This window comes from Crinia signifera, chromosome 9 (assembly GCF_055691185.1).
Source record: "Crinia signifera chromosome 9, ASM5569118v1, whole genome shotgun sequence".
NCBI classification, from domain to species: Eukaryota; Metazoa; Chordata; class Amphibia; order Anura; family Myobatrachidae; genus Crinia; species Crinia signifera.
Window position 1 is genome coordinate 88,816,038 of NC_139225.1, and position 14,236 is coordinate 88,830,273.

The 14,236-nt window shown below is 49.2% G+C and overlaps 1 protein-coding gene across 7 annotated transcripts in view; it reads left to right on the forward strand.

Annotated features, from left to right (window-relative positions):
- Positions 1-1,198: 1,198 nt before the first annotated feature.
- The window catches only part of LOC146035735 (phosphatidylinositol-binding clathrin assembly protein-like), a 73,002-nt gene continuing 59,964 nt past the window's right edge, over positions 1,199-14,236 (forward strand). For 2 of the 7 annotated variants that reach the window (XM_083159347.1, XM_083159345.1), the window contains exon 1: positions 1,204-1,739. In XM_083159347.1, coding sequence (XP_083015473.1) covers positions 1,610-1,739 — 130 coding nt within the window. In that variant the 5' untranslated portion in view covers positions 1,204-1,609. Of the gene's footprint in view, positions 1,740-14,236 lie in introns of all 7 variants that reach the window. The other 5 variants (XM_083159346.1, XM_083159344.1, XM_083159348.1 and 2 more) reach the window with 5 other exon arrangements.

Genomic DNA, 14,236 nt, shown 5'->3' on the forward strand with positions numbered 1-14,236 from the left:
TGGCAAGGCCCTCAAGACCACGGTTATATGTCCCTGCTGTCAAGTATGTAAATCAGCATGGAGTGGGGGGCAGCCAGTGCTGATTGCTCACTGTCACAGCTTGCACGGTCAGTATTACACTGACCTCCCTGCACATGGCGTTTCCACCTTGCTGGGGGTTTACATCGAGGTGGAAACGGCATGTGCGGCCGCCAAAACAGCGAGGCTCGTGCATTAGCCACGAGCCTTGCAGTTTGGGGGAATCCTCACCGTCCTCTGACAGAAACGTTAAATAGTGTGAGCAGCCGGCGTGGGTGGCTTGTTTTTGGCAATCCTCACTGTTTAACCCCCTCAGCAGCTGCATTGAATACGGCCAGGGCCGGTGCCACCACTAGGCAGCTTTAGGCATTTGCCACTGGAGGGCAGTGCTGAGCCACCAAGGAGAGCAGGTGCCGTGGAAAGCTGCAGAAGCTGCCAAGTATGGTAGCAGCACCAATTCAGGAACTCATCCGAGCAGGGAGCAGGTGAGTGAGTAGGGCCCCCCCCCCCCCCACGGCAATCTAGCGCCCGCATGACCGTGGATTATCGGCCGTCCCCAGCTAGTCATCGGCAATCCCTGTGCGGCACCCTCTGAACCCCCCCCCCCAGAGGGGAGCGGGGGTCCCTGGGGCGCTGACAGGGCTTGCACCGGCCCTGAATACGGCCCACAGAATGCCCACTTTATGGAAAAGGTGAGCAGAACCAGGAAAATGGTGTACCCCCTTGAGATCTGCCAGATCTGATTTCATGTTTTTCTATTGGAAACTTATCCTTGAATAAAAAGGGATAAAAGCAGGAGTCTACTGAACTTGTCCAATTCACCTGACAAATGGTGCCAACAGACTGGTAATCATCACTTATAGCTGCAGGGTGTGGCATACCCTGATGGATCCATTACAGATATGCCCAACACTGGACATCTGTGTTAATTTGTGTATCTGGAAGTTATATTTTTCTTAGAACCTTGATGTGCAGAATGCATCTAACAGCAGTAATGTGAGAGCTCCATGACACCAAGGACAGATCAGCGGGCACCATGGCTTTCTCTACATAAATGCCCAATGTGTGTGTGGAACAGCAAGGGCACGGGTCTGCTCTTCTATGCCAGCAGCAATTTAGCCCCGTTCCTCCCTTGAGGCCAGCGCCCTAGGCCCGGCCCCCGGCGCACACCCCCAGCAGCGGTTCCGGCCCATGCACCGAGCGGCACCACCTTAACAGCAGCCGGCGCTGTACGGATCGCAGCGGTCACATGACATGGCGCCGCCATTTTGTCTTAGAAGTAAAGTGTGAGGTAAAAGAGAGAGAGAGAAAAAGAGAGAGAAGCCGGAAAGGGAGAGCGGCGGCGTCAGGACGAGGAGGAAGAGAGAGAGAGAGAGAGAGAGAGCAAGCGCCCCCCTCTCTCTGTGGCCGGGTCACCTGTCAGGGAACAACCGCCGCCAGGCTCATAGCGCGGTGACCCGGGTGAGGAGGACACAGATCGCTGGAGCGCTGCCCAGGAGCCGGCGGGCGTCAGCTCCATTGACAGTTCCCTACCCGGCTGTCACCTTTCTCCCAGCGGCGTGTAGGCCCGGCCCGGGCTGTCTGCACGGAGATGTCGGGTCAGTCCATCACTGACCGCTTTGCGGCGGCTCAGCACAGCGTCACCGGCTCATCCGTTTCCAAAGCCGTCTGCAAGGCGACCACACACGAGATGATGGGGCCCAAGAAGAAGCACCTGGATTGTAAGTGGGGCTGAGTGAATGGAGGCTGGGGCCACTCACTGAGCGTCTGTCACTACAGTGTCTCCTCACCTGTGTGTGTCAGTGTCACTGTGCATGTATCTGCTGCTCACCTGTGTGTTATACTAGTACAGGGTGTAGGTGTTTCTGTGCTATAATGCTAGGCTGCTGTAGGTTCTTCTTTTCCCATTGTACTATAATGCCAGGGTGCTTCTGTGCTGTACTCTTGGTGCTTCTGTGCTATGCCAGGATGCCATAGGGTCTTCTTTCACTGGGCTATATTGCTAGGGTGCTTTGGTGCTGGGAGTGCTATGATGTTTGGGTGCTTTGATGTTAGGGTGCTTTGGTAATGTAGCACTGGGACGCTGTAGGTGCTTCTGTGCAATGCCAGGATGCCTTAGGGGCTTCTTTTATTGGGCTATAATGCTGGGGTGCTTTTGTGCTGGGACTGCTATGATGCTGTGGGTGTTTTGATGCTATAATGCTGGGATGCTGGGGGTGCTATTATGTTCGGATGCTTTGGTGCTGTAACACTGGGACACTGGGGGTGCTATGGGTGTGGTATTGGGCTCCGACAGTGGGGATCCTGACAGTCAGTATTCCGGCATCGGAGAACCGTCAGTTGGGATCCCGGCGTCAGGATCCCTACTGTCGGAGTGTTATCCGGCACCCGGGTGCTAGAATGCTGGGACATCATAGGTGGTTCTGTCAAGATGCTGTAGGTCCGGCATGTCCAAAGTTGGCCCTCCAGATGTTGTGAAACTACACATCCCAGCATGCTTTGCCACAGTTTTGCTATTAGAGAATGCTAAAACTATTGCAAAGCATGCTGGGATGTGTAGTTTCAAAACATCTGGAGGGCCAACGTTGGACATGCCTGCTGTAGGTGCTTCTGTGCCATAATGCGGGGATGCTGTGGGTGTTTTCCTTCACTGTGCTATAATTCATGACACTGTTTTGGGAATTCAATTTTGGATTACTGCGGGTATCTGCCCTCTCAATATCCGTGGTATCCAATGGAAAAAAGTGTTCCTGGATTTTTCAGAGACTAAAACGTGATTGAAAAAATGTTGATACTGCCCTCTCCAGTGGTCTTCACAGTTTTCCTCCATCTTTACACTGCTGAGGGGTCTGTTCTGAGGCTTTGGGGATTCTGGGTGGCACTAGAGCTGCTTGGAGATAGGGGGTTTACATACACTCATGCAAACACACACATGCGCACTACATACTGACTTCTGCAGCAAAATATATGACAAAGCTAATTGAAAACGTCAGATTATTTACTACAAGTTCTTTATATAGCGCGCACATGTTCTGCAGTGATTTATAGAGAATATTTGAACATTCACATCAGTCCCTGCCCCAATGAAGCTTACAATCTAAATTCCCTCATACATGTACACGCACACAGACATTCTAGGGTTAATTTTGTTGGGAGCCAATTAACCTACCAGTATATTTGTGGGAGGAAACCGGAGTACCCAGAAGAAACCCACACAAGGAGGGGAGAATATACACACTCTGCACAGTTAGGGCCATGGTGGGGAATAGAACCCATGACCTCAGCGCTACACCTTCCGTGCGCCCAATTGCTTTATTAGTCCATAGTGGGGTTCCTGCCTGGGTTCCAGTCTCAGGAACTTTTTTGTCTGAAGACCCGTACACACAGGGCGATTCTAGCAAGAATCACTGGGGATATGGTTGCTGAGCGGCCATATCCCCATACGTACATGAAGACAGTCGCCAGAAAAAGCAGATTGATTTTGGAGGGTTAAGAAAAAATACTTTTTTTGTCCAACTATTTGAATAGCAAAACCCTGCAGCTGTGGGAAAAACCCAGTGCCGCAGATTTTTCCAAAATTTCCCTCTAGCAAATGAATCTGCCTTTATAGGTGCTTCTTTGCTATGATGACTGGGGCACTGTACGTGATTCTGTGCTATGACTGGGGCACTGTAGGTGCTTCTGTGCTATGACTGGTGCTATAATGCTTACCAGAGATTGTGTTCTTCATTTTTTATTTTTTTTTTGAATAGTCCTAATGAGTGTTTATAGTTCTTTACTTTTTAGAGTAGGTGTAACCTTTTATGTACTATAGTATCTTTATGGTCAGTCAAACGCCTGTATTTTTGTTATCCTTGTGAGATTTGAGCACATACTACAATACCAGTGTTAAAATAAACGGTACTTGTTTAGTTTCATGGCTGCACGCTACTTCTGGGTTAGGTTCTTGTCAAACTTTCTAAAATAACTAAATAAACGCCATGCCAACGTGGATAGTTCATACCCCCACTAACCATGTTGGCATGGAGTTGATTTTAGATAGCATGGCGAGCCTGTAGCGTGGGCGAGCGAAGGAGACTCAGATGCACAGCCATGCTGCTGCCGTGAAACGAAACAAGTACCAAATAACCATGAAAATTTAAATATTTATGTAGGGATGGTGTAATGGTTCGATTCACACATGGCTCTAACTGTGTGGAGTTTGTATATTCTCCCTGTGCTTGCGTGGGTTTCCTCTGGGTACTCCGGTTTCCTCCTACAATCCGAAAATATACTGGTAGGTTAATGGGCTCCTAACAAATTGACCCTAGAAAGTCTGTGTGTGTGTGTTCATGTGGTAGGGAATATAGATTGTAAGCTCCACTGGGGAAGGGACTGATGTGACTGTTCAACTATACTCTGTAAAGCGCTGTGGATATGTGTGCGCTATATAAGGAACTGTTAATAAATAATAAATATGTATTCTGTATGATGCACTATGGATATGGGATTAACTGCCTCCTGTAGTGTACAATACTTTGGTTTTGTGTACATTTTAAATTCCTTGATTAAGTACAAACATTGTTATGTACAAATTTAGGATATGCCATAAAAGTGGACTCTTATGGTGCCCATACACTTGTCCGAGGCACAAGTCAGATCTTAGTGTTCATTCTAGCACCCGCTATCTTTGAAAACACATGCAGTTCCTCTTCCCTGCCTGGGGTGTCACTGTCTGCTGTAGTGCTTCTAGCACAGTGTGGTCTGAATATCAGCACTGATATGCAAACCAGACCTGTGCTAGAAACACCACAGCAGACAGTGACACAACAGGCAGGGAAGAGGAACTGCATGTGTTTTCAAAGATAGCGGGTGCTAGAATGAACACTAGATCTGTTTTCCCTTGAACTCCCTGGGAGGGCTCCATCTGACTTTGTACTTGATGTGCCATTTTTTACATGCGATAAATCCTATGCAAAAGGTCTCCCGGGGAGCATAGGACTGCTCATTGTACCCAAAACACCACCGATTATATCAGGCCGATCCATCGGAATCAGATAAAAACAGGCCAAATCCGAACTGTGCATGGGCACCTTTTTAATTGTGGTGTGATTACATATAATGTGTGCTTTAAATGTACATGTTTGGAGGAATTGGTAAGACATCATTGTATGCATTGATTGCTAGCAGTGAGTTTGATGTCCTAATAGTCTAATACGGCCTACACACATGCCGATATTAAGGCATTTTCTAAGCCATTTTGCTTAGTTTGGCAAAGTCGCTTAGAAAATGCCCTCACATCGGTGTGTGTGTGGGGACTATATCGGCAGCAATGCGCGTCCCCGCGTGTCTTTATCGCTGCCCGAGATTGATGGACATTGTCCATCAATCTCGGCATCGGCAGGGTTCTCCCACCAGAGAACACTGGCGCTGTCTGCTCGCTTAGCACACAGAGCGGACAGCTCGCTCTGTGTGTGGGCTGTCAGCTCTGTGTGCTATGCGATAGCGGCGCAGCACAACCCGACCTAGCATAGCTAGGTAGCCCTGCACACATTGCTATGTGTGTAGGGCCAATTAGGTATAGCTCACCAACAATGTCTAGGTCAGTGATGGCTAACCTTGACACTCCAGCTGTTGTTGAGCTACACATCTCAGCATGCCCTGCTGCAGTTTTGCTATTTGGCCATGCCAAAACTGATGTAGGACATGCTGGGATGTGTAGCTCAACAAAAGCTGGAGTGTCAAAGTTCGCAATCACTGGTCTAGGTTAACAATCATTAGGATGACATGGAAAATGCTGACATAACATTGTCACCTTTTTGCGTTAATTTAGACACCTGAGTATGTGGTCCCCTTCCATGGCCCGCTGCGCTTCAGGCCAGGTGTCTCTCTGCTGCACTCATCACACTTTATTGAGTCCACGTGGATAGTAAAGTGTGAAGGGAAAAAAAATCCCCAAAAACTCATGTCGACCTTTTCATGTATCAACCTTGTGCCAGTTGACCTAGACATGTCAGCCCTCAGGATACCAGTCTGATCGCTCAGATTTAAGAAGGCTTACTGTCAGGGGTGATAATTTAATTGAATCAAAGGATTTGGTCGGGTGTGGTGTAGCTCACAGACCATGTCTAGGTCAACAGCAAAAGGTCGACATTGACAAAAGGTTGTTTTTGAGTTTTGTAGTATTTTATCCACTTTTTTCTTTTTTTTTTAATGTTCGCATACATCACTGCGGCTGCGACAGATCAAAGACACTTTTAAAATGTATTTTTACAGATTCACCACGTTGTGCGCTTAATATTTGACAAACTGGCGCCTAGTACTGGTTAATCCCTTTAATGATGGTGCCACAGCACATGGTTTAACCCCTTCAGCACTGCATTGCTTTAGGTTTCCTTTCTCCCATCCACTGTATGGCCAGCACTGGTAAATAAGCTGCATTTTTGGATAAAAACCAGCCGAGTTGCTAATAGTCAGAAGCTGCTGATCTTAGTAAATTTCTCTGTTATGGTGCCAACACAATGGGTGACTTCCACCCATTTTCTAAGCGATCTGACCAGATCACTTAGAAAATGACCCACATCGCTCTGTGAGTATGGGCTGTAGCGATAGTGAAGTGGCCCTGCGCGGCGTTATCGCCGGACAATTAAGATCATTCATGCAGGATAAATCTAATTAGATCGCCAGTCAGGGCCAATGTTCTCACAGGAAGATCGCGCAGCACACATTGTTATGCAGTGCTGTGCTATCTACAATGCTCAGATCGCTCAGCAGTGTTGCCCTGGGTGTAGGCCCCTTTAGTTCCTCACACAATGTGCAGTAGATGGAAAATGCTACAGGTAATGAATTCAGCAAATATACAACTAACGTTAAAGGAACGCCATATATTTGAGCATAAGAAACAGAGCTGCCAATCACACTGAGGGGTAGATGTATGAAGCAGGGAGAAGTGAGCCAGATATGAAGTGGCCCATGGCAACCAATCGGCACTAAAATGTATATATCATTTGCATAATATAAAATTAGGCAGAGCATCTGATTGGTTGCCATTTCTTCTCTGGCTCACTTCTCCCTTATCACTGCTTCATATATCTACCCCTAAAGTTGAAAGAGGGTAGTTAAATACTTACCAGTAAGACCTGGGAAGTGTGAGAAGACCTGAGAGAAGGATCATCTGACTGTAGTAAGTGGGGGAGAAGTAAAGGTGTCCATACACTGCTACGATTTGGTCTGTTTTCATCTGATTCTGATGGATCAGCCCAACTGGTCGAATGAAAACTGGCCAAATCGGAGGTGTTTGACATCCGATCCTATCTGATGCAGTGTCCGGTGTGGATCGGGTCCTGGAGAACTTAGTGCAGCATATTTGATGAATTGGGATCGGACCGCCAGCGGCACAGCGCAGGTGCTTTTTAGCACCCGCGATGTATGCATCCGAACAGGGTCGTAACTACCAATCCAATGAATGGGAGGCTGCTGATTGGCTGAGAGCTCTCTCAATCGATAAATGGTATGCATCAAGTGCCAAATCGTATGAAGCCCTCACTGGGAGCTTCAAAGGAAATCAGTTGTGACTTGTCTTTTGGAAAAGCCGGACCTGTGTATTTCCACCATACACAGCATGCAAGAAACTGCTGAGATTGGTGGATTTTGTTGGCTCAATGTATGATTTTATAAAGCATGTACTTGAACTAGAGATTTTTCTGAAAACCTTATAAGAACGAGTAGAAGACATGGACTACACATTCACAGGTCTGTACACATAGAGTGCTGATCCGAAGATGCAACTTTCTTAAAATAAAAGAATAAAAGTTCTCCGTAATCATCATGCACAAGATGCTGAGAGCTGTTCTGAGCATGTGTAATAATAAACCCGGAAACCCCAAGCAGGCTCTGTAGAGTGACTGTAATGCACTAGCCAGGAAATTGGTCAGCCAGAAGATATATATATATTTTTTTTTATATAAATAATAATTTTCTATGCAGCGGATACTAATAATAATTTTAGTTAGGTCTTTCTACAACAGGACTAACTTAACAGATGTTACGGACATAATACAGCCAAGAAGCTATTTGTTCTCATAAAGATTAGGCAGAATTGCTATCCCATATAAGTATAAGCAGTGACCTTCGGTGTGGTCAATTGCTGCGGAGGCCCTGGCTTGTATCCCATTTGCACACGCATTTATGACCTCTGTGAAACTGAGGGTTTATGTGGGCATTATACAAAATGTATGTACTGTATATTGTTACCCTATGTATATAGGTTATAAATATCCTTCTTGTTATGGTTCTAATCGTTTTGATAAAATAAAAAAAAATAAAAAATGGTGTACCCTGACTGCACATCGCTGAGTATAAGTGACAGACATCTCTACTAGATTCTTATAATAATATACCCCAAATATTCAATATAACATAGGAATGTCATACTAACATAGGCTGTAAGTTTTCAAATGTATCTTATATTTTGTTTAAAAAAAAAATGTCTTACTTGAGGCAGATCAGACCCCGGCTATGTGCTTGTGTTCGGCCTGCCAGATGACAGGTAGGGCAGAGCAGCAGTCAGGAACCAGAATGGACCCTGCTATAACTATATAGTTATTATCACAGGACTTCCGCCTGTATTTTTGTAATTTCACCAGGTCGCATTTCAAATATGGGAAATGTGATTATTAATGGCTTGGCGCAGAACTTTAGATTATATCAAGAAATCTGATGTTTCTCTTTCCTCCACTAGGGGACACTGGAGAGTTACAGTGGGGAATAGAAAGCGACCACATGGAGCTTGGGCACTTTAGAATAAATTAACAGTGACTAACTCCTCCCCTTCTACTTCCTCTCCTAGCCAGTCTTAGCATGTGCCCTGCGGGAGCTGGGTGCGTTTAAGGCTCACTCCTGAGCTTTTTTATTTTTTAATATAAATATGATCTGCAATCAGCAAGAGGACAGGCAGGTAGCTCCCTGTCCCTACCTGCCTGCGATGAGGGCGCTGTCGGCGGGTCCGGTCGCAGCTGCATGCAGCTTGCCTCCGATACCTGGCTGCAGGATCCACAGATCCTGAGGTCCCGTCGCCGCTGCTTGCAGCGCGCCTCGAGGACCAGTCAGCACGCCGCACCCGACAGCCAAGGCAGGGGTAAGTATAGCACTGATCCCCCTGTTAGCGGGGGATTCAGTGTAAAAAGCCGTGGCAGCGCACTTTTTAAATACAGCGCCATTACTGAGGAGCGAGAGCGCGGCATGCTGGGTACTTTCACTTCCTCCTTCTTTGTAGGAGCGGCAGCCATTGAAGCAGCAGCGTGATCCGCGGCTCCCTCGAGGTGTCTGTGAAATGCCGGTGACCCTGGTTCAGTGAGTCACAGCGGGACATAGGAGGTCAGGGCGGCTTGGACTGTGTCCAAAAAGGTCCCTTAGCCGGCGCAAGTTATATTTATATACAGTGCGCGTATCGGGCTTGTGGCAGACTCTGCCTTTTTTCTATACCTCCTCTCCTGTTCGGTATTTCCATCTTTCTCTCCTCTCTGTGAAAGATTGCTGAGTGTATGATGGCTGGTGGGGCTGCTAAAAAGATTGCGTGCAAGAAGTGCAGCAATAAGTTCACCCCACACGCGGAGGGCGCCATTTTATGTCCCTCATGTGCTGCATCCCCAGCCCCCCCTCCTTCTACGTCGGGGCAGGATATGCCTGTATGGGCTTCCCAGTTGTCCACAGTGATTTCTCAGCTAGCCTCTGAGTTATCTTCGGCCAGACAAGATAGGGATGCAGCCAGGGATCAGCAGGCAGAATTAACCTCTGCTGTGGAGGGTCTGTCTAGAGCATTGCATGCAGACCCCTCTACACCCCCTCCCCCTAGACTGGCTTCTGCTAATAGGATGTTTCCTCAGGTCCCTCTGTTAGATGATACAGATGATGACATGCCAGCTCTAGAGGAGGGTGAATTTCATGAGCCTGATGCTGAGCCTGAAGCTCCGCTTATACAGGACACTGATGTCCCCTCTCAGGGTTTAGACGACTTAATACAAGCAGTCCGGTTAACCCTCAATGTCACGGAGGAGGAGAGACCTGCTGCGCGTCCCTCAGTGTTTGCTAAAAAGCAGAGACAGTCTGCATATTTCCCAGCCTTAGAGGAGCTGGATGAGCACTTGCAAAAAGCTTAGTTACACCCAGACAAAAAGTTTCAGGTGTCTCAGAGATTTTTCACTGCCTACCCTTTTCCTAAAGAGGCTAGGAAGTCATGTGAAACGCCACCTGCTGTTGATTCTTCGGTATCACGCTTGTCCAAAAAGACAGTGTTGCCCATTCCAGGAGCCTCTACCCGTAAGGATGTGTCTGATAGGCGGTTAGAGAGTGCTCTGAAGAATATTTATTCAGCCGCTGGTCTTTTACAACGTCCAGCACAAGTGGGCTGTTGGGTCAATAGGGCCATGGAGGTATGGGCATCCCAGGTGGCCTCCTCTTTAGACCCAGGGGCAAGTGATATGTTGCTCTTAGTGGAACACATACGTGAGGCTGCAGGTTACTTGGTAGAAGCCTCTTCAGATGTTTGTATGCTTGCGGCTCGTATCTCTGCCCTCTCAGTTTCTGCTCGCCGTACTCTTTGGTTGAGACAGTGGAATGCAGACGCCGACTCCAAGAAGGCGGTGGAAGCATTACCCTTTGCTGGTGAGGCGCTCTTTGGTCCAGAGCTGGACAAAATGATTTCACAGGCTACAGGGGGTAAGTCTCAGTTCCTGCCTACTGCAGCCCCTCCCCCACGTAGGTCATTTCCTACTACTGGAGGGCAGTCCTTTCGGTCATTTCGGCCCACCCCCAGATTCAGGGGTAGGTCTAGGGGAACGGCTACCAGTTCCAGAGGCTTCCGAGGAAGAGGCAGAGGTTCAGCCAGCGCTCCAATCCTGGATGCAAAGGTTACCTCAAAGCCCTCGGCATGACTCTCCCAGCTCCTGTCCAGATCACAGGGTGGGAGGCCGGCTGCTGTTTTACCATCAGGTTTGGGCCAGATCATGCCAGGACGCATGGGTAAAGGACCTGGTAGCAGTAGGCTACAAGATAGATTTCTTGTTGCCTCCTCCTCAACGTTTTTTTCCCACAGGTTTGCCAGCTTCACAAGAGAAAGGCAGGGCCTTGCAGGCCGGCATTCAAAAGCTCCTGGACCTGGGGGTGGTTATCCCGGTCCCGGAACCAGAAAAGGCAAAGGAATTCTATTCCAGCCTTTTTCTGGTTCCCAAGCCGGACGGCTCAGTAAGGCCCATCTTGAACCTAAATCAGCTCAATCCCTTCCTGCGGTTCACTCGCTTCAAGATGGAGTCACTGCAGTCAGTCATTGCAGGCCTGGAACCAGGGGAGTTTCTCGTATCCATCGATATAAAAGATGCATACCTGCATATCCCCATCTGGCCCCCTCACCAGGCATACCTGCGTTTTGCTGTCCAGAACTGTCACCTGCAGTTCCGAGCCCTTCCATTCGGCCTCTCCTCTGCGCCCCGGGTGTTTACCAAAGTGATGGCTGTCATGATGGAGATACTCAGGGCTCAAGGAGTTACCATTGTCCCTTACTTGGACGACCTCCTGTTGAAGGCTCCGTCCAAGGAAGTCCTTCTGCACAACATCCACCTGACACGTCAGACTCTGGAGTCCCATGGCTGGATGCTCAACATCCAGAAGTCACAGCTGACCCCATCGCAGAGGATCCTGTTCCTAGGGATGACTTTGGACACGGTCCAGAGAAGGGTGTTCCTTCCCATGGACAAGATTTTGTCCTTGCAGGAAGCGGTTCGACTGGTGCTGCAGCATCGAATGGTCACAGTTCTCCTTTGCACAAGGCTGCTGGGGAGGATGGTGGCCACGTTCGAGGCGGTGCAGTACGGGCGGTTTCGATCTCGCCCCTTTCATCTGTGTCTGCTCCGACAGTGGACAGGTTCACACCTGTTTCTACATCAGCGAATCTCTCTTTCCCATCAGGCTCGAGCATCACTGGCGTGGTGGCTCGACTCCAGCAACCTGCAGGAGGGGCGGAGGTTCGCCATACACAATTGGACGCTCCTCACCACGGACGCCAGCCTCAGGGGCTGGGGAGCGGTCACTCTGGGCCTCCACTTCCAGGGACTGTGGACCCCGGAGGAAGCACAGATGTCCATCAATGTGCTGGAACTCCGAGCGGTATATTATGCCCTCCTCCAAGCGGAAGTGGTTCTCCGGAACAGGGACATCAGAGTGCAGTCGGACAACGCCACGGCTGTGGCTTACATAAACAAGCAAGGAGGCACTCGCAGCCGTGCAGCGATGAGAGAGGTGAAGAGGATTCTTTGCTGGGTGCAGGAGCACGCAGGGGCCGTGTCTGCCATTTTCATACCAGGCGTGGAAAACTGGGCGGCAGACTACCTCAGCCGCCGAGACGTCCATCACGGAGGGTGGTGTCTGAATCCTCAGGTCTTCCAGACCTTGACTCGTCGGTAGGCTGTCCGCAGATAGACATGATGGCCTCCAGACACAACCACCAGTTGCCCCGATACTGCGCTCGGACAAGAGATCCACAGGCAGTGGCAGTAGACGCTCTCACGGCACCCTGGACGGATCAGTTCCTCTACATCTTCCCTCCAGTGCCTCTCATCCCTCGGGTTCTGCAGAGAATCCGACGGGAGTCGGTGACAGTGCTGTTCATCGCTCCAGACTGGCCTCGCCGGTCGTGGTACACGGTTCTAACAGGCCTGTTAGTAGACAAACCGTGGCCTCTACCTCTCTGCGACGACCTGCTAACACAGGGTCCGTTCACCTGTCCCAACTTACAACATCTACATTTGACGGCATGGCTGTTGAGAGGTCCATCTTGAGGAAAGCTGGGATCCCGCAGGCGGTGATACCAACCATGATAGGAGCTAGAAAACAGGTTACCTCAGTGCATTACCGCTGCATCTGGAGGGCCTATGTGGCCTGGTGCGAATCCAGGAGGGTCTCCCCGGTGAACTTCAAGTTGGCCAGATTGCTGCTGTTCTTGCAGAAGGGATTGTCCTCAGGACTCCGGCTGGGGTCCTTGAAGGTTCAAGTATCCGCCCTCTCCATTTTTTTCCAGAGGAAGCTAGCTCTTCTTCCTCAGGTACAGACTTTCTTCCAGGGGGTGTTGCGGCTGCAACCTCCCTTCAGGCCTCCTACTGCTCCATGGGACCTGGATGTGGTACTGGCTTTTCTCCAGTCCTCTGTATTTGAACCCATGGAGGAGGTGGACCTAAAATATGTCACTTGGAAGACTGTCCTACTGTTGGCCTTGGCTTCGGCTAGAAGGGTGTCGGAGCTGAGTGCTCTCTCTTGTAAGGCACCCTTCTTGCGTTTCCACGAGGATAGAGCGGAGCTGCGCACCTCTAGTGTTTTTCTCCCAAAGGTGGTCTCAGCATTCCACATTAACCAACCTATTGTGGTGCCGGCCTTTCGGGAGGACTCACAGGAGTATAGGGCGCTAGACGTGGTCCGGGCCTTGCGCATTTACGTGGCCAGAACGGAGTCTGTACGTAAGTCGGATGCTTTGTTTGTCCTCTATGACTCCCTGCGTCCTGGTTGGCCCGCTTCCAAGCAGGCCCTGGCCAGGTGGATCAGATTGACGATTCGTCAAGCTTATGTGGCTTCCTCTAGGGTGCCACCTTCTTCGATTTCCGCCCATTCTACAAGGTCGGTGGGTACCTCCTGGGCGGCTGCCCGTGGAGTTTCTATACAGGATCTATGTAGAGCGGCTACGTGGTCTGGTCAGAGGACCTTTGTCCGCTTTTACAAGTTTGACACTTTTGCGGCAGCTGCTTTGCGGTTTGGCCGTTCTGTGTTAAGGGGTTCTCAGCGTCATCCCACCCGTGTTGGGAGCTCTGGGACGTCCCCACTGTAACTCTCCAGTGTCACCTAGTGGAGGAAAGAGAAAAGGGGATTTTGTACTTACTGTTAAATCCTTTTCTCAGACTCCATAGGTGACACTGGACGCCCACCCGACGCTGTCTCTCCTTTTTACTGTTTGGTTTCAGGTTGGTTCAATTACCTGAAGTTAAGAGACTGTTATACTTAGTCTGAATTCTAAGTTTTTACCAAGTTTTTTATGGATGGTTCATTCTGTTATGAATGCTATTCTTCAAACTATATGTTCACTCTGTGAGTGTGTGTGTGTGACTTCTTATGTTATGTTTGACCTCCTCTCGGAAGTGTGTGTTTTTCCTTTCTTCCAGCTCCCTCCGGGCACATACCTAGACTGCCTAGGAGAGGAAGT